General features: G+C 40.7%; 1 protein-coding gene across 2 annotated transcripts; it reads left to right on the top strand.

Annotated features, from left to right (window-relative positions):
• The first annotated feature begins 117 nt into the window (after positions 1 to 117).
• sec24a (SEC24 homolog A, COPII coat complex component) lies at positions 118 to 26,610 on the top strand. Of its 2 annotated transcripts, XM_022214256.2 has the most exons (24): positions 118 to 515; positions 4,239 to 4,844; positions 7,802 to 7,966; positions 8,379 to 8,456; positions 9,063 to 9,125; positions 11,248 to 11,411; positions 12,129 to 12,316; positions 12,591 to 12,693; positions 14,282 to 14,408; positions 14,885 to 14,994; positions 15,180 to 15,292; positions 15,611 to 15,729; positions 16,945 to 17,000; positions 17,228 to 17,434; positions 17,711 to 17,834; positions 18,261 to 18,419; positions 19,402 to 19,575; positions 19,667 to 19,777; positions 21,895 to 22,070; positions 22,826 to 22,963; positions 23,277 to 23,381; positions 24,403 to 24,495; positions 24,612 to 24,715; positions 25,159 to 26,610. In XM_022214256.2, exons 1-24 carry the CDS (start codon positions 455 to 457, stop codon positions 25,271 to 25,273), a joined length of 3,459 nt encoding a protein of 1,152 aa, XP_022069948.1. In that variant the 5' UTR covers positions 118 to 454; the 3' UTR covers positions 25,274 to 26,610. The 2 variants fall into 2 exon arrangements, with proteins under 2 accessions (XP_022069948.1, XP_022069949.1); XM_022214257.2 differs by lacking the exon at positions 8,379 to 8,456.
• The last annotated feature ends 960 nt before the right edge of the window (positions 26,611 to 27,570 follow it).

Raw genomic sequence — 27,570 nt, 5'->3', positions numbered from 1 at the left:
TTGATATGTCAGTGATTGCAGATAAAATCGCAGATCTTGTTTCCAGTACGCTGGAAAATTCTGCGCACCGGAGGAAATGCCACGTGTACACACTGCGCATGCTCGACGATTTTTACGTTGATCCTGCTGGGTGATCCCAACTTCCGGTGAAAGGGGAGAAGGCAGCGTCTCACACGATTACTCCGACCAGGCCCCGTCGTTACTCACCCGTTGGTAGTTGAACGGGGGATTTTGGTAATAGCCATGGCCCTGTGATTGCCAACAAGTGGCCGAATCAACTTTTCAGGAAACTAGGAAACGTCCCCGTTAGACGCTGCCTTGACTCGACGCCACCTCGTCGGAGCCACAGGTTAAACGTTACCCCGCGACTTGCCAGCTAGTTAGCTAGCTAAAGACGCAGCTAGCTTTTCGCCAACCAAGCACCTCTAAATTAGATCCTGGTGTCTATTTCAAGATGTCAACCGCGGGGTTCAACTCTCAGAATGGGACCGGGACGGGACAGACGTACGCAAACGGTGAGTAACATTTAAATACAAGTGAAGTTAGTTTGAGGTGAAGTAGCTAGCGCTGGCTAACTCGCCTAACGTAGTTATTGGATCTTGGATGTGCGGCTAAGTGGTAACTGTTAGCTCGTTGGCTTGCTTAGTAACGCTGTAACGTAAGGTAGCCAAGTAAGGGTGAGCTTTCACGTATGGTTACGCCAGGATAACTGTGGTTAATCTTGACCTATGTTATCTTACTGACTTAAGGTGACTGCGCTAGCTATACATGCTGTACGAAATGTCTAAACTTAGTAAATGTTTGCTGCTTTTGGTTGGTCGAGGTGGCAAACCAACAGGTTGGCAGACTGGTCATCATTAAGACAAATGTTTCGTTGTGCCATCATTTTCTAGTAAACACAGCGGGCATACTGCTAATGTCTTGTCTTCAAGCTGTTAGCTGAGCCAGAACTTCAGCCCCTCATTTTATATGCATCTAACGAGCTTTAACTTGTTATTTTTCACACATTCCACCTTAGGGTTTTTACTGTGCAGTTCGTTTGCCAGTAAACAATCCTACTGGCATGTGTATTAGTGCAGTAGCTGTGATGCAAGAGAGATTTTAAGCTGGCTAAATAAAATAGCTGTGACTTGTTTGCTGTACATGTGGCACATTGGGAACGATCCAGATATGTTAAATCAGAGGTTTCTCCAGCCTGAAGCAATTGTATACTAAAGTTTGAAATTACTCACACGTTTCTATCATGTTCCCACAAACAAAAACAATCCAATGCAATCAGTGACAGCTGACAAAAGCCTTCACAAGGTTTTTTATCAGCTCCTTCCCAGGAGCGGTCTGTGCACAAGAAACAGCTGATGTTTATAATGCCTCAGCTGTTTTTTCTAACATTGTAGATAAAAGGGTCTGGATTTTTCATTACATTGTAAGTACTGTCTCTCTTGGAGCACATGGGCCGTTCAGTATTGTTAATGTAGCTTTGTACTTTGAGCCCTGATAAATCTGAAAGCACTGCGTTTCTGACAATAGCAACAAACCGTGAAAGCGTGGCACTAAAGCTGTGTGTGATAAGTTTTCAGAACAGGGCCTGTAAATAAAGTCTTAACACAGAGTATCTGGATATTTACCAGTTCAAATACCACAAAAGATCTTTCTAAATAATCGCCAACAGTCATAAGTATGTACATCATTTATATTTAACCGAAGATGCTGAGGTTCTCTTTGGGAGTGACCAGGATGGATAGGATCAGGAATGAGTACATCAGAGGGACAGCACATGTTAGAGGCTTTGGAGATAAAGTCAGAGAGGCCAGACTGAGATGGTCCAGAGGAGAGAGAGTGAATATATTGGTAGAAGGATGCTGAGTTTCCCACTGCCAGGCAGGAGGCCTAGAGGAAGACCAAAGAGGAGGTTTATGGATGTGGTTAAAGAGGACATGAAGGTAGTTGGTGTGAGAGAAGAGGATGCAACAGACAGAGTTAGATGGAGGCAATTGATTCGCTGTGGCGACCCCTGAAGGGAAAAGCCGAAAGGAAAAGAAGAAGAAGATGTACATCATTTATATTTTGACACAACGAAATGTCTCAAGTGTTTGCACAGGTGTTGCATATATAGTAACACAATTTTTAAGATTGAATCTAACTGCAGGGAACCTACCTACTGTAAACTTCTCATAGCAGCATACTTCAGTGATATCCTTTAGGAGCTGATCTATATTTTTTTGTATAGTATTATCACACAGCCACTTGATGTAAGTGATGCTAATAGTTACAATGAGAATGACTGGAAGAACTTTACTGGTTGCATTACTCGTAATCAGTTAAAGCTGCCGTTCTGTGCTGTCTTTGTGTATCCTCATGTCATTTTGAGGTGTTTAACCGCAGAAGAAGGCAGAAAGCATTACTGCAGTTACAGGTTTAAGAGTATGAAGAACCCTCAATAATGATTGCATATAACTGAAGTAATTCCTCTTTGAAGGTTTTCCTATGTAAAGTAGAATTATCAGTTTTATGGTTGGACTTGTATTCCTCCACTGCTATCTAAAGATATACATTGACAAAGGCTCACTGTTGCAAACCTGTCACAGTCCGTGTCATTATGAATGACTGCAAAATGGTCTCTAAAGGTTCTTTGTTTTTCAGTTTTTCTTTAACTTTTGCTCTAATTCACATCCCCAAATCTGTATTTCCACTCATCTTTATTTGCTAGATTTAAAGCTTGCTTCCTTTTTCTGTTTTGTAGCTTTTAAATTGCTAATTGGCTGACTGGTCTGAGTGTACATTAGGCACTTTCTGATTGGACAAGAGCTCTAACTGACGGGAGCTTTAGGTTTTACAATTTCCCTGCTCACCGGAAGGACAAAGATTTGAGGTGGATTATGTTCCTTCTTCTATCTTTGCTCATTGAGAGGAGTTGCTTTCTAATCCCTTCTCACTCTGCTGACTTAGCTGCGATGCCTGTTATGTAGTGAGGACTAAGTGGATAGTAGTGAATCTGTTCGCATTATGTAATCATTTAGAGCACAGACAGCAACACATTGATGCTGCAGTTTAAGCACTGACATCTGTTGGATTGTAATTTGGGAAACACTTGTTGATGTGAATTTGTGCTCTGACCCATTTCTTCTTTTAGTCATAATTATTAGATATGAATTCCACATCTCTTTTCTCCTGTTGATGAGTGGAGATTCTGGAAATTGAGAAATAAATTTCACATTTTAATCTGGTGTCTACCCAATATACATCAAAGTATTTTAATAGTGTAATCGTGTCAGTAGTGTTATACCACTACTGTGCAAGTACAGGGATGTGATTTTTTTCGTGAATTCACGGAATTCCACTTTTTTTCAGGGATGGGAATTTACCGTGGATCCGCGGATTTCATTTCAAGTTTGAACACTTTATTGTTGCTGATACTCCCGCGCAATGGTAACGACGTTAATGATAGCTTGTTAACGACGATTGTAAATGGCCCAGCGATTGGAAGTCACACACCCCCCGTCAACAACTTTCCACTGGAAGCAGAACTTGCTGATTCCATCCCTGTGCAAGTACAGTAAGGTCAGACTTGACTTGGAGCCCCACACGCTCTATTACTGAAGGCAGATCATGATGAATTTATCCAAGTAAAGAGATTAGACTTTGGGCTGTCAGTTCATTGGTCATTTGGTGGGTCTGAGTGGTTTTCACTTAGTGTTTGTCACTACCAGTACTGTGCCATCAGTTTTCCGTGCCATTTTTGAACAGATTTCAACACAACGAATTCCTTTAATTAAAAGACACTCGAATAACAAACAAAAGCCCCTTTCAGGCCTTGAGTCAGTAACAATGGGGGTTTCATCTGTCAGGGATGCTAATGGCAATGCTCCCGAGCTTTTGAACATAAGGCTACCTTTCAGAAATGTTCTACAATGAGTCTGGTCAAGCATGACAAGACTGTAACCTAGAGAGCTGCAATCCCTGTGAAACTTTTGGCCTCTGATGCACAAGAATGACTCCAACAGCCTTCTTCTCAACACTGTAGTGAGCCTGCTGGGGAACAGTTTGAAAGAAAGAGAAGTGTTCAGCATGGAGTTGTCATGTGACCTTACCAGAGCATTTTCAGAGTTATCAGCACATCTGAAAGGGCTTTAGTGTAATTTTGATAGCTGGATGTGTGTTGTTTTTGTCAGGGGAAATTGTAATGTTTTGACCTACATTCAGTAACCTGTCTGTATTTTTTTCCTTCTGCTGGTCTCCAGGTCCATCACAGAATCCTGTTGCCCTGCAGCAGCTGCCAGGGGTCAGTTATAGCATGACTCACCAACCAATCTACAACCCCATGCAGGCCAAAGCTCCCTCACCCCCTGGTCCTGGACCCTATCCCTCTGCACCATACCAGCCTGTTCCCCCAGTCAGCTCCTATCAGCCAGGCCCACCACTCACGTCCTACCCATCCTCTCTGGGCCAGCCACTGTTGCCCAGGCCTCCACTGAGCGGTCCCCCTTCCCATACCCCTCCTCAGTCTGCCAGCCCCAGCCCTGGTCCCAGGATGCCCCCTGCACAGGCCACACCCCCTCCTCCTGCCGTGTCTTCTAGTAGCTACTATCCAAACCCTCAGCAGCCCATGGCTCCAGCATGGCAGTACAACACAGCTCCCCCACCAATGGGGCCTCCCACTTCCATTAGCGCACCTCCCCGCGGCCCTGTGGCAAACCATGTGAATCCAGCTGCAAGCTTAGCAGAGCCGCGACCACCTTCATCGGCACCTTATAGCACCGCTCCACCGCCCCGCGTGTCCCAGAGCGTCACCCAACCCCCGGGCCCAGGGATGCCCCCCACTTCAATGCTTGGATACAGTCAGCCAGGTAAGAACACAAAGGAGCCACTGAAAGCCGTAATTGTGAACAGCCACTGTACCTACACAATTCAGTTCACTTTGAAAGTTATTAAAGTGCGACACTGAAGTGAGGCAACCACTCCCAGCTGTAGCCAATGAGACACTAATAATGCAAGCAGGCCTTTGGTCATATCAATAAAAATGAATCATCCATTCAAGTTTCAGTAAAACAGATTAGTGACCTTTTGGCAATTAATTTTGAGGTTTTTATTTCCTCATTATTATAATTATTATTACAAAGCAAACACAGATTATGTCACCATTCCCTTTTAAGAGTTTTTCTATAATGGGATTACATTACTTTGACTTCTTTCCTGTCATTCTCTTCAGTCACTGACATGTGCTGCAGATATGCATATCTGGAATAGTGATTTGTTGGAGCTGGACGTTGCCCTCTGCTCCTGCATTGAACATGTTGGCTGGTTGCTGCATCTGGCTGCTACCCAAGCACAGAAACTCATTCACTCTAAATTTGTACAAAGTTCACGTGAGAATTTTTTTTATTTCATTTGAATCATCATGACATAATTTAAGTGTCATTAGTTTCTGATGCATTTTTAAATAGTTCGTAAACCCCAAATGCTGATAACCTGAGCTCTCAGGCATTTTTAGCGTTTTCATACTGCCGTGTCAGAAGTCAAAGACCACTCACTGAGAATCTCAGCAACTTTGTGGACCAACAGGAAGTGGTTTTGTTACGTGATCTGAGCATGATAGAAGTGGGTTGTGTAATTTGTGACCACAGTGATTGAACGATTTGTTAAAGCATTTTGTGACTTTAACTTTCTAGTGCGGTCGTTGCAGAGGTCTTGTGATGTTACCAGCATATCTCTGTTTTATGGCCGGATTAGCTCGGACCGTGAGGATGTATCTGACCAATACAGTGGTTGGCAGTGGCAGAAAGAGTTAACAGAAAAAAGGATTAGGTCACAGTGGAGATATTTACACTGATAACCGATTTCTTGATTTAAAATGTCCTCCAAACCATGATTCACAATGTTCTTTTCCTTTCACAGTTTAGTTAGAATGATTCCATTAGGTCACAAACAATATTTGTCAGAAAAAAAAAATGTAAAAGTTTTAGAAACATGTAAAAATGGGACAGTGCTTGTATAAAATGCAAAACAGCAGTGTGCGCAATGTGAAGCAAAGAGGATTATCATTTTAGTCCTTGTTATGCAGCTTCATTCACCTAAGTCTGTACTGCTTTACATCCCTGACAAAGCGTTTCTTTAGAAATGTTTGAATAATTAGTTTTTTACATATTAAAGTCAGCCGTTTTTGACTCGGTGACGTAAAAATCATCGACCTGATAAACTACATTTTAGCACACGTTGCTCAGTGAACAGCGTGACTACTATGTATCAAAACTGATATCATGCACGGCTTATGCACAAAACTGAACATACTTGCTGCCTTCACTGAACAATAAGTTTATCAAGGAGTTTGTTGAAGTACAGACAGGCCTGAACTAGCTGGTTTGACGGCAGACATTGATGCGTCAGTGCTCTGACATCAGCAGGCTGGGTTAGTAGTGCCACCAGCTGTTGTCACCAGTACTCAGAGCTTATAGTGTTACAGCACCTCTGTGATGCCTCATATCTGTCCTGTACATGATATGCACCAAGAGGACACAGTTGTTTTACACAGCACAGTAATGTTAGCGTAATTGTAGAAGTGATAATGCTGTTTAAATTATGTCACTGATAGTGCTTTTTCACTGAGACAATGGAAGGTGTTGCAGAATTTACCACTGAAGCAGTTACACAGCGGTGAGAAAAAATTTAACAGTCGTACAAGTCATTTTCCAAACAGAAATGAATAGTAATCTCTGGTTCCACTTCCAGAAATGTGGCATTTGCTACCACAGAAAAAATCAGCGAATCTGTTTCTGTACTGGTGTACTGGAGTGGAGCTTTCAACCATTAAAAAAGACACTACTGTTTACAATAATATTGCACTAAAAAAATAAAATGGTGACATTTCTGCTGCAGTGCCTAGCAGCTGATATATGGAACAAAATGCAAGTAGTAAATGGACCAAGTGTGAGAAGCACTTTACCAATATTAAAATTCTGAAAAAACTGTGGCAAACAGTTCAAATATATAAACAAACAATGCTGTCTCACAATACTCACTTATCCAGTTTCTTTGTGAGAGTTTGCAGAGAGTTTGTTTTATTTTCTGTGTCAGAAAAGCTTTAGGTGTGTTTGGCTGCATCCTCCTTGTGCTGATATTGTGAAACGATCTTTTTTTTGTTTGTTTATTCTTTATGTTCTTAGTGCCAATTTATCAGTGGTTGTGACATCTCCAACAAACATTGCACACCAGTTTGTCACACTTTGAACTCTAAATGAGTAATTGAATAATAAGATAAGAAATCAAGAGATAAATCAGTAAAATATATACTCATTCAACATCAGTGCTGTTGAAAGACCTTGGTCTTTTTAAATCAAAACTCAGAACCTTCCTGTTTAAAATGGATTTTAATACCTAGCGGCATGGTGAAACTTTACTACTTTTATTTCTTTCAGATCGATGTATATTTTAGTCCTGTTTTATTGCTGTGTGTGTTATTGTATACTTTACGGGCTGCATGGAGGCTTGGTGGTTAGCGGTTTCGCCTTGCAGCTAGAAGATCCCTGGTTTGCCTCCCGGCCTTCCTGGGATCTTTCTGCATTGAGTTTGCATGTTCTCCCTGTGCATGCGTGGCTTTCCCCTGGGTACTCCAGTTTCCTCCCACAGTCCAAAAATGTGCTGAGGTTAATTGGTTACTCTAAATTTCCCTGTAGGTGTGAATGCGATTGTCCTGTTGTAAGTTATTGTATCGTTTTAAGTTATTCTCTTCTTTTTCCACTGTGAAGCACTTTGTTCACCCTTTGGGCTGTTGTAAAGCGCTACAGAAATAAATTTTGTTTTTCATCAGGCACTGCACCTCCACCAATGAATCCCATGGTTCCCAACGCTTACCAACCAGGCAGGGCTGCATACGGACCTCCACCTACTGGCCCACCACCAATCATGAAACCCGCACCGCCTCCCACTGGACCCCCAGTGGCCAGTGCCACACCTCCACCACCCAAAGGAGATGGTAAGTTTGTATTTTTTTTTATCATCTGGCTGACTGATTTTGAGTGGTGTTAATGCTGCCACCCCCAGTTTGTTCAGAAAGCATTCGCAGAAGCAAACATGAAAATGGAACAGGCTTCACATGAATCCAGTCACTTAGGGAAAGTTAATGCTTCAGACTCCTTTTCGACAGACAGGAAGGGGTATGTTTTATGCTGGAGGTCAAAGTCAGCATAGCAGCATTTACTCCTACAGAAAGGGCAGTTATTATGTGAAGTTCAAGCATTTTGTGGTTGCTGAGTGTAAAGTGACTGCTTGTGATGATCATGATGCTGTATCACTTCACACTTGTGACCGTTTGTCTTTCTCTAAGCCGGCTGTTTTTGTTCTGATCAGTTTCCATTGTTTTCTTCCCTTCTTCCTCTACATGCCAGCTCAGTGTGGGGGGGCTGTTAACAGCACTCTCCCCCCTGCTGAGTCCAACAGCCAGGAGGGGGATATTGAATGTCCAGGTGTGACTAAATCTGTCATTAGCTGTTCGATGTTGTCAGTGCTGTGGTGCCCATCTCGTCCTCTTTGCTTTTTTTCGTTGTATCTGTGGACGCGCTGTTTATTTTTCCATCCCTTTATTTGACAACAAATACGAAGCTGTACAGAATCGGCCGACACTGAGCTTCAAGCTGTTCCTTGTACGGAACAATACTAGAAATAAGAAAGCTTGTCTAAAGATATTAGTCAAGATTCTGCCTTCTAAGATCTGTAACCTTATGCTTATGTAACTGGGTATTCCTTTAGCATAAGTGGTAACAAATAGTTCTTTTTGGTAGTTCTTTTGCGTCTTTGTCATCTAGCATCACCATATCTCCCATGTGACTCTCTGAATAAACATCTTAGAAGCACCAGAGTACAAATGTTTCCCCAAAAACTCTATTAGTTTGTGTAATTAGCATCCTCATGCTTTAGTGACGCCCTCCTCGTGTCCTTCTTGCACATACCTTGCATGGTAGTTTATTTCATTTTACATTCATCATCTGTGGTCAGCACTCTGCGTCAGAGATGGCGTTTTGCAAAGTGTCACTAAAAATCTTAATGTTGTGTCTATGTTTGCTTTGGAACAGGAGCCGTGGCTGGCAATGGCCCACAAGCATCAAACAGCTATAATCATGTTGACAACAAAATGGGTAAGGCCATTTTCTGCCACACACTCTATTCTTTTTCAGCCACATGTGCAGTGTGTAGCTGCTGTACACGGTCCTGTTAAGAGGTTTTCCAGGAGGCAAAGCTTTTCTACATTTTATTTTCGAACACCAAAGCTGATGTGCCGTTGGAAATCAGTATATTTTCTGTAAACATGCCTCAATCCAAAATATCTCAGGAGTGAAGCTCTGGTGTGCTGTAAACATTCCATGTCTTTCATTTTCTTAGCTTTAAAGGACAAGCCTTGGAATATATGAAATTGTTTTTATATCATAGATAGATAGATAAATACTTTATTAATCCCGAAGGAAATTGTACAATAGTCCGTTGCTCACATTCATAAACACAGAAATAGAAATAAAGTTAAAAAGACAAATAGCAACAGCCATAATAAATAAATCCAACATTAAAAAAGTCAAGTGCTGCTCCATAAGGTGCTATGAAATTAAAATTAAGGCACTGAAAAACAAAGTTCAGGACCAGCATCAGTCTCTCCTGCTCCTCCCTGAAGTGGCTGCATTATACAACCTGATGGCACGAGGGACGGAAGAGTTTTTAAGTCTTTCTGTGGAGCAGCTCAATGAAAGATTCATTGGCAAACCTCAAGAAAAGCACAAAATCTACAATGAACTATTCCTCTTAACGGTTACTATCTGAAGCTGAAGTAGCCAACATCTCTGTGCCATACACATCTATTGATTCGCAGGAAGTATTGAAAACTCTTTTCATCTCAAGTCATGTTTTAAAACAGGTTTTAAAAAGGCTGAACATGTTGTAAGACAAATAATGACAAAAATATACACAAAACAGGAAAACGTGCAAGATCAAATTCTGAAAAATAAAGTTGATATGAAATATTGGGACCACTAAGAGCAACTATAAGCTGCTGAAAATGTACATCATCATCAACAACATCTTGCAATTTTCCTAAGTGTCAGAAGAGGAGAAGCATTTGATTGAATAGTGGAAATGCTATTCCAAAGCTTTTGAGCTGCTGCTGTACACGCCCAGCCTCCCTTTCGATTGTCGAAGAGTAAACAGCAGTTGTTGTGTGAGGCTCTAAGAGGCCTTGAGGTAGAGTAGCTCTGAAATGTGTTCAGGTGCCAGCTTGTGCATTTGAGACAAACCACTGCACTGGCTGACGTGTTCCTTCATTACCATAAAACACTGCCACTGTTGTTTATTTTGAGCCAATCCCTCATCCACTGTGCTGCTGTAAAAACCCATCAGCCGCCAAGTCTGTATTAATCCGCAGATGAAAATTGTCTCCATAAAATGCACGATTTACTCCTGTTTGAGTAATATTCGCTCACAACCGCAGTGCCTCTGGTCGTTATTAACCCTCCTGTTGTCCTCACTTATGGGCACCAAAAAATAGTGTTTCCTTGTCTGGAAAAAAATCCAGAAATTCAGCAAAAAAAAAAAATCAGAAAATTTGCAAAACTTTCAGGAAGAAAATTCCAAATATTCCTTAAACGTTTCCCTTACAAGTTTTATTTTTAAAAAAAAATCCCCCAAATGTGACAAGAAAATTATAGTAAATATTTTTAAAAAATGAGAAAAAATCTTCCAAAAAATCCTAAAAATATCTAAAGTGATTACATATATATCATTAAAACTTCTAATATTTTCTTTAAGAATGTTCACATAAAAAATCAACCAAAATCCAGCGAATTTCGCTGGATTTTGGTTGATTTTTATGTGAATGTTCTTAAGAAACATTTTTAGCATTTCTTTTTTTCCACTAAAAAATGTTCAAAGATTTCCCAAAAATGTTGAAAATGTGGACATCAGAAGTTTCACTGTGAAAATCTATATTTTTTCCACATTTTCAAACTTTTAAACGGGTCAATTTCGACCCGTAGGACAACAGGAGGGTTAAGGGGTTGCTGAGAGGAGCAAGGAAGTTGCAAAGTGTTTAAAATCTGATTTAGGTATTATTAGGTTTGGGCTTTTTATGGGATTTGCTCACAGTAAGAAACATGAACAGAGTGGATAGAAAGAATCTGGCCTTGGCATTTAAATTGATTCATTTCTCCAGTGATCCCTGCTACTGAGCGAGTTTGATTTCTTGCCAGCTCATATGTGTTCCTTTTCCTCATACAGCCGGCCTCGCTCAGCCTGGACCCCCCGGTAGGCACTTGGGCCACTACCCTTCCCTGCCCCCCGGGTACCAGAACACCTCGGCCCCCCATGGCACCTCCTCAATGCACCCTGCGATGCAAGCCGCCACGCAGCCTTACACTCAAGCACCTCAGCCATACCAGCAGGTGAGAGGAGAGTTGCACCCTACTGTGCGACGTTAAAACGCTCTGCATGCGCTGTTTGTTTGCTGGTTTGTCACGCACATATAAGCAAAACATTTCTCCGTGTGGTGGTTTGATGGAAATCTGACAAGGCCGACGTACAGTTTGTTTTGTTTGTGTCGTATGCTTTGATTGTTTACAGAATTGAAACGCCTCATTAAAGGACTGCAGTCCAACAATCTGTGATTTTCATTACATTTTTTGTCACAAACAGTCATTGGTTGTCAGTTTAACTCATGACAGTAGTTTGTCAGAATTTTTCTTCTAAAATAAAATGAACTAAAAATGGTTTACAAGCAGCTTATTTTTTAGTTGATTTTCATCTACGCAACTATCATGCTGCTGAGGTGTGGTGAGAATATGTACATCAAACAACCTGGTTAAGTGCCATAAAACAAGTAAATATGAGGCATAACTGACGACATTTAAATGTACATTTTACTGAAGCCCTGTGTGGTGCAATGTTCATAATCTCACGCAAAAATGTACGACTTAAGTTTGTGAATACAGGGAAGTGAATAAACTATGGAAATTAATTTCAGAAAAGGATCAATTTTATGGACCAAATACAAAAGATTAGACTGGTCAGTCTAAGCATGAGTCGTCATCCACACTAAATGAGTTTGTTCTCGTCAGTTTTTAGTAAATGCACAGCTCAATAGTTTGCTTCTCTTCAATCAGCCACCTGGTGGCCCAGGCCCGGCCCAGCTGAGCCCGTCTTTGGCAGCCATGAGCCTCCAGTCCAGCACCCCCGAGGCCCTGAGAGTGGTCAACCTGCTGCAGGAGAGGAACCTGCTGCCACCCACCCCAGTCCCTGCCCCGACACCCTGCCTCCCCCAGGATCTGCAGAAGATAAACTGCAACCCGGAGTAAGTCATGGTGGACTAATACAGCAAAGGTTTACCTTTATTGCAACTTTAATTTGACTATCCTTTACAGTTGTGACTGACATGTGTTTACTCTTCTGTTTCATACTAAATTTAAATTGTGCTGGTTTTTTAAATTGTGCTAAAATGCATCCGCAGTGTAGCTTTACAACCCTGTTTAAGTGCTTACAGTGAAAACAAATAGTTTTGTGCGGTTAGATTTTCATCTGTACACACACTGTTTCCACTGAACTTGTTCCTGTTTGTGTGTCTCCAGGGTTTTCCGTTGCACACTGACCAGCATCCCTCAGACTCAGTCTCTGCTCAACAAAGCCAAGATGCCGCTGGGCCTGCTGCTCCACCCCTTCAAAGACCTCTCGGTAACGCCTCAATCTGATATTTATTGTTTGTTTTCCGTCACTTTGTTTACATTTACTGACGTATTCTTGTAATTCTGAGTTGCTGAATCTCCTTTCTTAGATCTTGTGTAAACATGAAAGCGGCGTTGCTATGTTAGTTTAAAGGATTAACACGGTGAACACAGCGGCTTCAGCAGACTCTTTACTGCTTTCACAGTCTGAATAGAAAGATGTCGGACTAGGAAAGCATTTCTGTGAATGCACGACATCATGAGTTGTTTACAGATGATGTGACGTTGCTGTCATATTATCATGCCATGTCAGATGATGTGAATATTTCTGAAGTGCAGCTGGAAAAACCTGACTAAACGTAGTTTTAAAGTTCGTTTTAAAATGTAGCTTTAACTGTTTTTAAATGTAAAGTAGACTGATTCATAACTTGTGTGTCCTTGGCACTTATTCAGCTGCAAATCCAAAAATATCACCGTTAGTGGGTCAGACTCCAAGGTCACTGCTCTCTAAATAAACATTTTATCATTTTGAACTCTGTTTATCAACTTTAGTTGTGGTTTGGCCCTTTTCAGATTACAACTGGATAAATATTTGAATAGTTAATGTATCAAAGATGCAAATTTTAACACTATATCATCCACTGAGAAACTTAGAGCAGCTAAATGATGAGTATGTGCTTTGCGGTGAGTAAAATATAACTTCATACTGATTTTATTGACCAACTGTCAAACATAAATATGTGGGTCAGAATGGAGGCTCTGCTCTTTATTTTCCTGTTGTAATGGTGAATTGTAGCATCTCTGCTCTGCTGATGATGGCTTTTTTCTCCTTTTTTCTCCTTTTTTTTTTTTTTTTTTTCAAATATTCACAAGCTTAACTGAGAGTCTTCAGTTCCAGGACAATATTTTCACTCTTTCTCTCCAATGTTGGGGTTTTGTTAATTCTAGTTAACAACTTGTTGAACTGACTTTCTGGAGCAGACCCCTGTTTACTCTGGTTTCTTGTTCTTATTTAAACTTTGTGAGTAACTTCTAGCAGTTATTTCAGTGAACCAAATCCTCACAAAGCATGAATAATATAGAAAAGTTGATAGTATGAGCCTTTAACCCTTGGTAGTCTGTTCTAACGTTTGAACAATGCGCTCCAGAGCCATTTTCTGATGAGTTTGTCTCTCCTTTTCACTTTCCAAGCTTTATAGCTATGAATCTGTATCCATTTTATTGCATTAATGTGAACTGATGTCATAGCAGGAGAAGTTTTCGCATTATGACTTTCAACCAAGCATTTTATATCCTAGATTTAGATACGCTAGCTGCACTCGATTAATACTGATTAAACAGATTCATCTTATCACTGTTTTTCCAGGATAGGATTTGACTAAATTCACCTCTGGGTATAATCTGCCACAGCGAGTTAGTTTCATGTGTTCCCATGTTAATTGAGGACACAAACAGCAGAGACGTTGCACAACTTGAACAGCAACAAGACGGCCTTTATTGAAACGCCGGTCACAATGAGCTGCGAAGAAGAAAATGAGTTTGCCTGGAGGGGCTTGTCTCACAGAGGTTGCTTTTGTTCTGCGGTTTTATCATTGCAGCAACTTCCCGTGGTGACATCCAGCACCATTGTCAGGTGTCGGTCCTGCAGAACCTACATCAACCCCTTCGTCTCGTTCCTGGACCAGAGGAGGTGGAAGTGCAACCTGTGCTATCGGGTCAACGATGGTAAGAAAGGGGAAAGTGGTGAGCGAGAGAGGAGGGTTTGAAAGAGCTACTGTGTGGAGAACAGTGGAGGCACTTGATAAGAGTCCAAACTATCACAGCAGAGCAAAAACAAGTATTTCCATTAAGTACCAAATGGAGAAAAATGTAATTATGCAAACTCGTACATCTTATGTAACACTTTAGCATTATTTCTTATCATTTGGAGAATGTCTTAGCCTGTCTATGTTGTTGTTATTATTTCATTGTAGCAATGTTTTCATGCTTGGTCATCTCTCTCTGCAAGAAGACATTTTAATCTCAAGATTAAGGACAAACACTGAATACAATACATGATTTTTATTATGACAGCAGCAGGGTAATAGTATAACGTTGCATAAAGGGATGCATTTTATCCTTCCGTCGGGCTTTTTCTTCACAGGCAGGAAAGTGTGCTTAATGCTAAAACCTCCCTGCATGCTTTGTTTCTTTGTGTGTAGTTCCAGAGGAGTTTATGTACAACCCAGTCAGCAGATCATACGGAGAACCACACAAAAGGCCCGAGGTCCAGAACGCTACCATCGAGTTCATTGCTCCTTCAGAATACATGGTAGGTTTCAGGAGCTTTATTGACCTGTGAAAGATGTAATCATTCACCTGCTGGCTGTTTTAGAAGTGATATAGCATGTTACAAATACACTAAATAAGTATTTAAAATTGTACAGTCAACTCTAGACGTGATTGTAGTTTTGCCGTTTTGTTGATCTCGCTTGTGTTTGCCCTGATTTTCTCTAGCTGAGGCCACCACAGCCGGCCGTTTACCTCTTCGTTCTGGACGTATCCCACAACGCAGTGGAGACGGGCTACCTGAATGTGTTCTGTCAGTCGCTGCTGGACAACATCAATGCGTATGTACAACGTTCAGTTTTAAGTTATTGTAGGTCTTCAGAAAAAATGGCCTTCGTTCAAATTTCTCCTTATACTTTTAAACTACATGGATGGCTGACCTTCTGTGTAGGTAAATCAAAGTAAATTTTCCCTGTTTTCACTCAGCAGTTGGTCGGTGTATATATTTCTGTCATTGTTTTGATTAATGCCATAATGTGGAGTAGCATAACGCCTTAGTGCAAGGAGCTTAAAATGGGGCTTTGTACATATGGATGAAAGTAGGTCATGTCTGTCAACTGAGTGCAGACTTTACTGAAGAGCTTGTATGTGTGTCCCAGGCTTCCTGGAGACTCGAGGACAAAGGTAGGCTTCATCACCTTCGACAGCACCATCCACTTCTACAACCTCCAGGAGGGGCTTTCTCAGCCTCAGATGCTCATCGTGTCTGACATCGAAGGTGAGACGCAGCCGACAGCAAAGGCCACAGTCTAATTATCACAGCCACTTGGCATCAGCTGTCTGCAGACTTGCTGCGGGAATTTAGAACCAATAAATGCGTAAGGTCACAAACTGTCTGGGTCAGTATCCTTGACAAATTTACTGCAGCCACGTTTTTGAGAATTGTTCACTTCTGCTTTGGGTGAAACTTTGCAAAACTTCTTAAACATTTACCTTCAAATCTCTAAATGTCCAAAAGTTGTTAGAGGAACGATCATCAAGAGGGCTTTTGTTTTTAAGTACCTGACAAGGGATGTTGTTATACCAGAAATTTTCTCGGCAGTAGCAACGGCAAAGTTGTACAAGTCTTGATATCACTTTCAGCTTTCTGTGGATTTCTTCTGCAGTGGCCAAGTTCCAGATGTATAAAGAATTGAATGCACATTAAAAATGATCATAGTGTGCTGTGTATATATATGAAACGATATTTCTTTTGCAAAAACGAGTGGAATATAGCTGTAAAGTATTTAAAACGAACCACACTATGCTATGAACTTCACTCATCCAGTTTCCCTCTGAGCACTTTCATGTAAGTTTTGTCAAATTTTCTGTGGCTCAGATGTAGTTGTCTCTGCTTTGTGCCTGTCTCTCGTGCTCAACATCCTTCTTGTGTTTATGTAAAAAGACGCTAAGGTAAACCTCAGAGGCTGCTGCATGCTAACAGAAGCGTAGACGCACATTGCTGTATGTCAGCAGACTGAACATTAACTGAATGGAAACTCTCACCTTGAATTCTGTGTACAGATCCAGATCTGTGTCTTTGAGCCGCTTAGATAACTTTGAAGTGTTTCCTCCACTCATTCCAATGGGAAATTGTTTGCATTCTGACTTTTTTTTTTTTTTATCTGGTGCCTTATCATCGACTCAGATACACGACTCTATACACAACTTTTCAGGTGTGTTTTTCTTTTTTCCACAAGTCACAGCTGACATATCAGAGAAAACATAATCTCCAGAACGCTGCCTTTGATAGTATTTCTATTACAACTGCAAGTAGATGCCATCATGTTTTCAGAAGTTGCTGTGACATCCCTAATACCTACCTTAGAGCAGATACTTTTTCCCCCTGAAAACACACCGGAAAGAGGTGGAAAAAGATCGATTGTGACTGTTGTTGCATCGCTGTGTGTATATGACTGTATTCTCTTAATTAATCAAATGTTGTGCTCCACAGATATCTTTTTACCAACACCAGACAGCCTTCTAGTAAACCTCAATGAATGCAAGGAGGTAAGAAATTCAACAAGCCCACATATTTCTGAATTTTAAGCTGAATTGTAACAATGTTTTCTTTACTTTATTTTGGGAAGTAGCACTGATTACCACTGCTTATTTAGGATGTGTCGTCATTTATGAACACTAGACAGAGAACTTAAATCACCCTTGCTCTGAAACTATTAAGCATGAATGAAGGAGCTTTCTGAAAATAAGACTCACGCCCCAGATTTGTTTCTCAGCTTGTGCAGGATCTGCTGAAGAGCCTGCCAACTTTATTCGGGAAGACGATGGAGACCCAGTCAGCCCTGGGTTCAGCTCTGCAGGCAGCCTTCAAGCTGCTGTCGCCCACTGGAGGACGCATGTCTGTCTTCCAGACCCAGCTGCCCAACCTCGGTGTGGGGGCGCTGCAGTCCAGAGAGGACCCCAACCAGCGGGCATCTGCCAAGGTAAGAGCTGGGAGGATGAGGTTCATCCAGGGCAGTAAAGGAAGGATGCAGAAGGATTAAAGAGCTGGAGAACCAGTACAGCCAGACGTCAGCTAAGATGGAAAAGACAAGTAGAAATCCAGCGCAAACAGAAGAAAAACTGCTATTCATAAAAGAAGACCAGAGACTTGTTTAACTTTTCGTTTTTTTGAAGATATAATGCATCAAGACAAGATGATGATCAGCTGCTGTGATGCTATTGTGCTCATGGTTCTGCCTGACGTGTTTTCCTCTCAGGACATCCAGCATTTATCTCCAGCGACAGACTTCTACAAGAAGCTGGCTCTGGACTGCTCAGGCCAGCAGGTGGCCGTTGACCTGTTCCTGCTCAGCGCTCAGTACTGTGACTTGGCGTCGCTCGGTGAGTCCGGACTGAATGAAAGACGGAGAAACAAGATGCTTTATTGGACCTTTTGTGTTTATTTACGTGTTTAGTGCTCAGTGCAGCGTATGTTGGCCCAATTCAGGTTTACTGGGAGAATCTAGTTCATAAGGATTCTGAAATATTTGACAAATTGTGGTTGGTATGAGCCTCAGAAGCCATCCTGTATAGATACAAATCGTAATCTTGTTCCAGAAGCTCAATTTGTGAAGTGCTTTCCTTAATTTTAAATTAAACAAAGCCTCTGAGGAAATCAAGACACAACAAGAAGCATCTGATTTTTTTTTTCTCTTCTAACTCCAGATGTAAACAGAGGAGACTAGTCTGTGTTTTATGAAGTCAAAAATAAGATCAACGTTCCATAATTTCTTCATCTCCCTTCTTTTATTGCCGTTTCTCTCGCAGGCTGCATATCCAGATACTCTGCAGGGAGCGTTTACTACTACCCCTCCTACCACCACCAGCACAGCCCAGCTCAGGTGGAACGCTTCCAGAAGGATCTGAAGAGATATTTAACCAGGAAAATTGGCTTTGAGGCTGTCATGAGGATACGCTGCACCAAAGGTCTGTGGGCCGTCGAACAGACATTAAATATTCGTTGAAAATAAATCCTCAGATGTGCGTTGTTCTGCAGAAAATACTGTTATTCGATTTTGATAAAGATTGTTCTTGTTGCCTTTTTTTGTTCCTTTTTAATCTTTGTTCATTTATCCTGTCTTCTGAAACGTATTCTAATGTGAATAATTATGGCTGGTTTATGTTTGTCTTGCCTCCAAATACCATCAGAGTTCGGTCTCAGATATACTGAACGTCTGGACTAAAATGTTGTCATTTAAGGTGGTAGTCTACCAGATTTTTACTTCATCTAATATTTCTACTCAAATAGAAAAAAATGACTCTTTTCATGGTTGTCATTCAAATATACAAAATCTGTCTACTTAAAACATACATAATAACATAAGGAGTCATTTGGTGTTTATAGCTATTTTCCATCTGAAGATATTTGTTCCACAAGATGTTTTGTATCTCGCCAAGTCTGTTGCTACCATGGAAACGATAAAATGTGTCAGACTTTAGCTAAATGTAAAATGCTTCTACTAAATCTATCTTTCTTTGTGCCAAGTTTTGCGTTTATTGGTTGCACTGTTTAGAAATTATAACAAAATAAAGTTGTTTAATAAATTAGGGTAGACTACCACCTTAAATGAAATTCTGTTTTATCGTGGCTGGCGTTTCCCGAATCTCCGCATCAGAAAGCAAAGTTTGTATGCCTCATAGAGCAGCTGCAGCTACATTGATGGGAAATATAACATGTTGGAATACAGCAGAAATATCCCATCTCAATCAGCTTCATCAGATTTTAGCACACAGATTCTTTAATCAGTTTTGTACAATACTAATGAACAGCTGAGCCCTTATAGCCATTAAAATGGTCCTGATGAATATTTGGCATTAAAATTTGAATTCTGAGTCAATATAATTTTTTTTTTTTGCATTTAATTCTTCTAGAATGTAAAGTGTGATTGATATCCGTCTCTCCTTGCAGGTCTGTCCATCCACACGTTCCACGGAAACTTCTTCGTCCGCTCCACAGATCTGTTGTCCCTCCCCAACGTCAACCCGGACGCCGGCTTCGCAGTTCAAATGTCCATCGAGGACAACCTGGACGACATGCAGGTCGTCTCTTTCCAGGCTGCTCTGCTTTACACCTCCAGCAAAGGTACAAACACACTCACACACACGCTAGATAAGACTACGAATACGACGGGTCTGCCTCTTTCTGTTTCAATGACATGTATTTTCTCTTACAGGAGAGAGGAGGATCCGTGTGCACACTTTGTGTCTCCCTGTGGTTAATTCTCTGTCGGATATCTTCTCCGGGGCTGATGTTCAAGCCATGACTGGACTGTTGGCCTGCATGGGTACGTACTGCACCAAGTAGCGCTGAGAAGCGAACACGTTAGACGAGACTGTTTCAGAATTATGTGTCATTTTGGTTGTACAGTTTATTAGATGTATAACTACCTCAACCCTTCAAAGGGAACTCATTGAAATTCAACATTTAATCCCCAGAGTGTTATTGGACAACAAAAGACTTTTTATCCCCCGCCAGCCGTGCTACAAATCATTCATGTTGCACCCAGGCCATCTCTATATAGTATAGATGTGCCTTTTGGGGTGCATGACCTTGACCTGATTTTCAAGGTCATAGTGAAGCATTTCAAATACTTTTTTGTTTCCGGATCATATCTCAGAAACTAGTTGAGGGATTTCATTCATATTGCGCACACTAAGCCTGTTGGTAATGTAGATGTGCCTTTTGGGGTGTATGACCTTGACATGACTGTTTTGTTTTTTTTATTGTAGTGAAGAGGTTTCATTTTGTAGGTGTATCGTCCAGTATATATGATTATTTCTTGCAGTTAGAGGTATGTTTTAGGGAGTGCGTTTATTATTACTTTTGTGACATTTTTGAATTTTTTTAGTTTTCATGTTCAAATTAAGTCAGTGAAGTTACCATATATGGTTCCTTAAAAAAGCATTCCAATAAATGTATCTATCACCACTGAGCACAACTACTCAACCCTAAAATGTGTGAGTTTGGTCAACTAACCATGAATAGTTCTGACGTTTCGACCACAAATATGGAAGAAGACTGAGCCACAAGTCTGTCTTTTCCAACTTGGGAGAGAATAGAAAGTTTAATCTGTTCCAGGACTCCATATTTAGTGCGTGTGAAAGTTACCAAATATGATCACTTGCCTGATGAAGTTTAATTACTTTGATTCTTGAATTGTATGAAGGTTGATGTGTTTTTTATGTAGCACATTATAATGCAGTGTCACATCACATAGGTTGCTTGTATTAAGGTCTGTTGGACACTCTGGACTTGGATTTATTTTGTTCCTTTGGTACAACCTACTCTTTGTTTTATTTGGTGGATTTATGTACCTTAAAGTCAGATTCTGAAGGTAACGTAATAATCCGTTGCATGAGTTTTCCAGATTCTTGATCAATGAGTTTGTGTCCGTACCATGTTGGAGAATCGCGAATTTGTACGAAGTGGCACTCAGAAATCATTCCTCGTTGTCACAGTAAATCATCCTTTAATTGGCCCGATTCAAAATCTTTTCGGGGTTTTCATCCACGTCTGTGTGATTAGCACCGACAGATGGTGATGAGTGGCGACAGCTGTGGTCGCCTAGCAACCACGGCACACTGAGCAGTCAGGTCTGTCCTGGTTCATCTGACATTAACTTTGAGAACAGGCGCGGATGTTTTTGCTTTCCTTAAAAACATGTTACGGAAGAGTTCTTTTCATTTTCATCCCATGATGGACTTCAGCTAGAGGAGAGCTGATTTGATCAAACAGTTTAAGCCAACTACGGTGTGAATGATGTTTGTGCAGTCCTTAAACTCATCATTAAACGTACTGCTGTAAAATACACAGTAGTGTCACATTAAGGATGTGTTACACTAATTATACCCTAAACCTTAGGTAATGTACAGCTTTTTATAATCAACGTGTCTTAAAAATCAGATTTTTATCCAAGTATTCCGAAGGAAACAAAGTTTCTTTTTTTCACCAATAAAAGCACAACCTTATGGATTCAATAGAAAATGTTGGTTAAATGTTTTACAATATTCAGCCAGATTATTTTGCATATTTTTCTGCACAATTCACTTTATAATGCCACCAACTTCAAACCTTTAGCCATGTGACTTCACATTTTGGCATTTCTCTCCATAAATCTTGCTCGTGTTCACAATGAATTATTCAATTCATTCACACAGTCCTGCAGGTTTATACACAAATCAGTTTTCTACTTGTGATCTCCTCTTCACATCTCCCTTGTTTGAACTTAGAAGTCAGGCACTGCTGGAACCTCGTCTAAATGTTCTAGTATGGTTAATAATTGATGAGATCTCTGTGTTTCTCTGTGTTATGTTGCTACCTCGAGAAAATGATAAATTCTGCACATGGTTGCTTTAAAGAATGAGTCTTATTGCTGACATCTGAAGACTTCTCTCTCTGCAGCTGTGGACCGTTCGGTAACAGCCAGTCTGAGTGATGCCAGAGATGCGATGACCAACGCCGCCATCGACTCGCTGACGTCTTACCGCCAGTCTGTGCTGACCGTCCAGCAGCCCGGCCTGCTGGCTCCGGCCTGCCTCAGACTGTTCCCGCTCTACATCCTCGCCCTGCTCAAACAGGTCGTCTGTTTTTACATCATACAGTCTTTACACCTCGGCTACACTCCCAGCCAAATGCTCGTTCTACTATAAATTTCTGTTTTAAATCAATCTACTACAACTTCTTTCTGATTGTTGGTATTTTATTGAACACAGAGTACAGGAAAGTTATTCATAGGGCTGCAGCTGACCATTAATCTCACTCCTGAATGTTTTCTCTGTTATTTGAAGATCTATAGAATGTCAGAAAGCGATGAAAATGTCAGTCATTGTTTCAAGAAGTTAACGATGAGGGACACCCAGATAGCTCAACTGGTTGAGCAGGTGACCATAAACAGGGGCTGGAGTCTCAGTTCGATTCTGGATCACGGCTCTTTGCTGCATGTTCTTCCCTGACTTTTCTCTCCATGTTTCATCTCTCCTCTCCACCATCTACAACAGCAAAGGCTAAAAAAACCCTGCAGAAAATATATATATGTTAAAAAAAAGTTCAAAATCAAATTGTCTAATGTCTAGTTTTGTCCACAAAGCAAATCTTTTCAGTTTAATGTCATAGAGTAGATAAGAAACCAGAACATATTAACTTGAGAAGCCAGAAGAACTGCACAAACTGTAACTGTAGCAGGCAAATAATTTATTAGTTAAAGGCTAATCGGTTTTTCTATTGCAGCTGTAACTAGTCAGCTCTCCAGAAACTGCTTCTGCTTCCAGGATCTAGTGTTAGAAACCACATCGTGGAGCCATTATTGATCAGGATTCATGTGTTTGTGTTGCAGAAAGCCTTCAGGACAGGCACCAGCACCAGGCTGGATGAGCGAGTGTTCGCCATGTGTCAGCTGAAGTACCAGCCGCTGCTCTACGCCATGCTGATGATCCATCCTGCTCTGTACCGCATCGACGATCTGACAGACGAGGTGAGGGGGCTGAAGTTTATCCTGGGTGTCTGCACTAAGTTCAGTTAGTGGAGAGGGATTTCTGTTACTGCTGTGGTAACTGGGAGGAGTTTTCTTGAAGTCTGTCATGTTGTTGGTGATTACGATTATCTGATAAGTGTAGAAATCCATGTTCAATGAAAAACATTGTTTCTGAGGGAAAGGGTGTTTTTTTTTTTTTTTTTTTGTAAAATTCTAGATTCAGTCCAGTTGAGATTTTGTGTGCCAGTGTGTTGATCTGATTCCTTATTTTAAGCACTAATCTTGTCATTTCTTGTCTTTTCTGTTTCCTCAGGGAGCTTTGAACATCAACGAGCGGACCATCCCACAGCCCAGAGTGCTGCAGCTGTCTGTGGAGAAGCTCAGCAGGGAGGGAGCTTTCCTCATGGACACTGGAACCGTAAGTTTCTAAATAGAAACAAGCTAACACCAGAGGCTACATTTTAGCTCACTTTCATACCTGTGAAGACGTATCATACAAACATTTGTGTCCGTTGGTCATGCAGGTGCTGGTGTGAACATGAAGTAAAGAGTAGGTTGCTTAGTTGTAGAAAATACTGCAGAAGTAAAACGGCAATGGCAAAAGGAAGTTCAGCAATTTCCTAAACTGCACAACAGCTGCTAACACAGACAACAAGGTCAGCAGCACCTGCAGCTAAAGGCCGGTGTTGCACTTTGAGTCTGTGTGACCTAAGTTTGGTCAAATCCTCTGGTTTGTAAGAGTCAGTGTGGATGTCTTTACGTAGCAGCTGTGCTTCAAGGCCAGTCGTATGCATCCATATGACACACAGATGCATGTTTGGAACCGACTCCTCCAAGCAGACTAGAGAAAAGTTGAGATGGAGCAGCTGTGTGTCTGGCTACCACTATCTGTGCACATGGGACTGTAATCAAGATTTAATTTGTTATGTTTGTTGAATAAACCACTGGTGGTCAACGCTTGTTTTCTCCTAAAAACAGTCACATTACAGGAGTGTGTTGAATCCAGGAACAGACATAGTGACACTATTAGACGTAGAACATGACTGTCATCATTTCCAAAAAACAACGTGACTGCTGTACATACAGTGTTCGTCCACTCTGCTCACCAACTAGTTCTACTGAGCGACGTACCAACGAAATGCTGTAAGTCGAGGACGTCGTAAACCGAGGACCTCCTGCACAAGACTCCATCAGACCCTGTTGCACATGGGGCAGTGCACCGTGGAAAAATAAACATGGAGACAAAACCTTACTCCCTATGATCGATCTTTCTGACAAAAGTGTGTAAAATCCATCAGTACAAACTTTGGCTTTATTCTCTTCAATTACAAACACCCAGATACGAGGTCTTTAGTTGTCCACGGTGACGGCTGTCTGCTGCAGTACTTCATATTTACTAGTACATTGTTTTTAATATGCCCTTTGTTCTGCCCCAACAGGTGATGTATCTGTGGATCGGAAGAAACTGCCATCCCAACTTCCTCACACAAGTCCTGGGAGTTCCAAACTACGCTGCCGTGCCTGAAAACCTGGTAGGAAAACACAGTTCTCACCTGCATGTTACTGCTTAAACATTCCCTATCATCTGCTGAATCACACTCTTGCCCGCTGGATGAAGGTAAAAACCCGTCTACTGCTCTCTTCACAGCATCTGCTCCCAGAACTGGACACTGCAGAGTCACAGAGAACCAGAGCTTTCATTGGCTGGCTGAGGGATCAGAGGCCGTTCTACCCCTCGCTGCACGTCATCAGGTGGGCGTCACGTTTCATGGAGAAGAATGAGTGAAGTGGGGGTTCTTCTGGATGGATTCGGCGACTTGTGCCAGTAGATTTTCACTTTGGCTGTGAGACCAGTCATGAGCCACATACCTGCCAAATAACAGATATTTTACTACTTGCATATTTATTTATTTCTGTCTGCTCTGTGTAATCCCTGCCTGCAGTTCAACCAAAAAGTTCTTGAGTTTTTGTCACATGACTGCTGAGTTATTCTTGGCTTTTCAGTTTCTCAGAGGAGCTCCAAAGTTTTTGTTTAATTTTTTTTTTTAAGAGACTCTGATTTGAGCAAATGGTTTCTCAGAGATGCTAACCATGTTGGATTAAATGTGTTTTTAAAAAAAGGCTATAAGAGTCTGTGTTTTGATCATAAAGTCTGTATGTCTGATGTCTCTTTCCTTCTTTTTTTCCTCACTCAGGGACGAGAGCCAGCTGAAAGCCAACTTTATGCAGAACATGATCGAGGACCGGACGGCGTCGGCCCTGTCGTACTACGAGTTCCTCCTCCACCTCCAGCAGCAGATCTCCAAATAAAGCCCAGCAGTGGGACTGTGGAGACGAGGAAACATTTAAGAGAGGATCGGCGTACGTGTGTGCGTATATATGTATATGGGGTGTGCGTATGAATGAGTGTGTGTGTGGAAACCGCAGGAGGCAAACTCAAGGACGCTTCTTGCTCCATCTGCAGCTGTGGTTCACCGTATCTCCGAGGAAAACCTGAGCCGAAACCGACGCGAGGCATCGGCCGAATCAAATTGTGCAACGGACAGAGAAGAGTCGATCATTTGGCACTTTTTACCCAGCTGAAATTAAGTGTTAGAGGGGGAAAAAAAGCAAGAAATGTGTGATTAACTATGTCAATGATTGAGCAAATCAGTGTTTATTCTCATAGAACAATGCTGTCTAACCGAGGTATCGTTCAGATACAGTACAGGAGAGCAGAAGTGTTTTTCGTTCAGGAAGCACAGTCGTCTTTACTAACACAAGTCCAGCGTATGTATGTATGTATGTGTGTGTGATCATGAGGAAGGCTAGCACTCAGACTGTTTTTGGGTGTTCCGTGGAGTATTTGTACACACCTGAGCTCTAACGACACTCTAATATTGTACCTGAAGGACAGAGCGTTTGCTTTTTATTTGACCGTCATTATATTTGTGTGTTGAACAAATCCGTAGACTCTGTTGTTAAATTTTAACTTTGTTTGAAGGCGGATCGGCCTCGCTGCCTCGAATGTGTGGATTTGGCAGCGCAAAGTCGTTTCATAGGTCTGGTCTGTCCTTCAGAAATTCCCGTCATCTTCTCCCTCTCTGGACATTTAGAACACCTCCGACGCTGTTCTGTTTGTTTATTTCTCTTTTTTTTTTTCTGATTGTTTAATTTATGAGACTCCCAATCTGATTAAATTCTATAATTGCCTTGTATGGGAACTCACTTTTTATTATTAAACCTCTGTTTAAATACGGACTCTATATATGAAATATTTTAATATAATAGGATATGGGAAATTCTTTAACACAGACATAACGAAGCCATTGTGATCTTTTAATCATGCTTATTGATACTTGTATATTGAAAAGACTGCATTATATAAAGGTAAAGAAATGCTGATGATTTTAGTATAAAACGACAAGGTGAAATGACGCTAAGAAAATAAAATGTTTGGGACTTTTTAAATGTAGTTTGTGTTTTGGTGGGTGAACAGTGTTTGCTCTGAATGCGGACCAACGAGATTCCTCTGATTTCATGCAGTTTGTAATCTATGTAATATAAAAGAAAGCGAATATGTTTTAGTCTTCATGCACAAAATTGTCTTTCGTAAATAAAAATAGCTTTGTTTTTGTACACACTAGATTGCAGAGCTGTGGACTGGAGATGCTGATTCAAGTCGTTATTCTGAAACCTTTAGACTCGACAAAATAAAGACTTTAGTGACGTCCGACTGCACCTGTCCACAGAAAAACTAAACTGAGTGACATCAAATCAATCTCTTGACTTTCAGCTGCTGAATATTTTAACATCTAGACTTCAAAAGTTATATTTAAAAGTGCAAAGAATCAAATTTTCGTTCACTAGTTGGCCGATGTGCTTTCAGTTAAAAAAAAAATAAAAAATTAAATGTATTGCACAAAAATCTAATATGACACCAGAAAATTAAATGTTGCACGTGAAAAGCAAATATGTCTGAAACAGGAAAACGAGCACATTATGTTGAAGTAGTACACATTATGATTCAGTGTTGCTTTTAAAGTTGAAATGTTTCAAGAAAACCGAATATTGTGAAACTAATAAAGTTGTTTGGGTTTCATTTTTAAATGCAAAAGAAGTAAATACAGCCTTTACAGCAAATGGACGTCTCAAATCAAGTCTTTCTTTGCATTTTAATGTTCTAGGGTTTTTTATTTTAATATAATTAGTTACAGCGTAAAACCACACCATCAAATTTTCAGTGGAGGATGTCCCTGTAAATACAATAAATAAAATGTAGAGAAAAAATTATTTAAAAAAAAGAAAAATGTGTGCCAATATAAAAGATAAATTATTTTAAAAAAATACAGAAATAAATGTGTAAATATAAAGAGGGGAAAAAATAAATAATGTTCATAAAATAAGGAAAATGTGTAAATATAAAGAAGAATAAATAAATATTTTAACAAAAGTAAGGAAATAAATGTAATTATATAGAGAAATAAATAAATAGTTTAAAATGAAGAGATAAACGTGTAAATACAAAGAGGAACAAAAATAAATCTGTTAAAAAATAAGGAAGTAAATGGAATAAATAAAAGAATAAATAAATAAATCTTTTTTTAATAAAATAAGGAAATACATGT

This window comes from Acanthochromis polyacanthus, chromosome 17 (genome assembly GCF_021347895.1).
Source record: "Acanthochromis polyacanthus isolate Apoly-LR-REF ecotype Palm Island chromosome 17, KAUST_Apoly_ChrSc, whole genome shotgun sequence".
Taxonomy (NCBI): domain Eukaryota; kingdom Metazoa; phylum Chordata; class Actinopteri; family Pomacentridae; genus Acanthochromis; species Acanthochromis polyacanthus.
Note: the sequence above shows the minus strand (reverse complement) of the source record. Positions and strands in the feature narration are given on the sequence as shown.

What these genes read in the sequence shown, in the direction of transcription:
- sec24a (XM_022214256.2), top strand. Translation starts at nt 455, where the DNA reads ATGTCAACCGCGGGGTTCAACTCTCAGAATGGGACCGGGACGGGACAG. An exon ending in GTGCTATCGGGTCAACGATG is followed by an intron (nt 14,409 to 14,884) that starts GTAAGAAAGGGG and finishes CTTTGTGTGTAG; the next exon opens with TTCCAGAGGAGTTTATGTAC. An exon ending in CATCGTGTCTGACATCGAAG is followed by an intron (nt 15,730 to 16,944) that starts GTGAGACGCAGC and finishes TGTGCTCCACAG; the next exon opens with ATATCTTTTTACCAACACCA.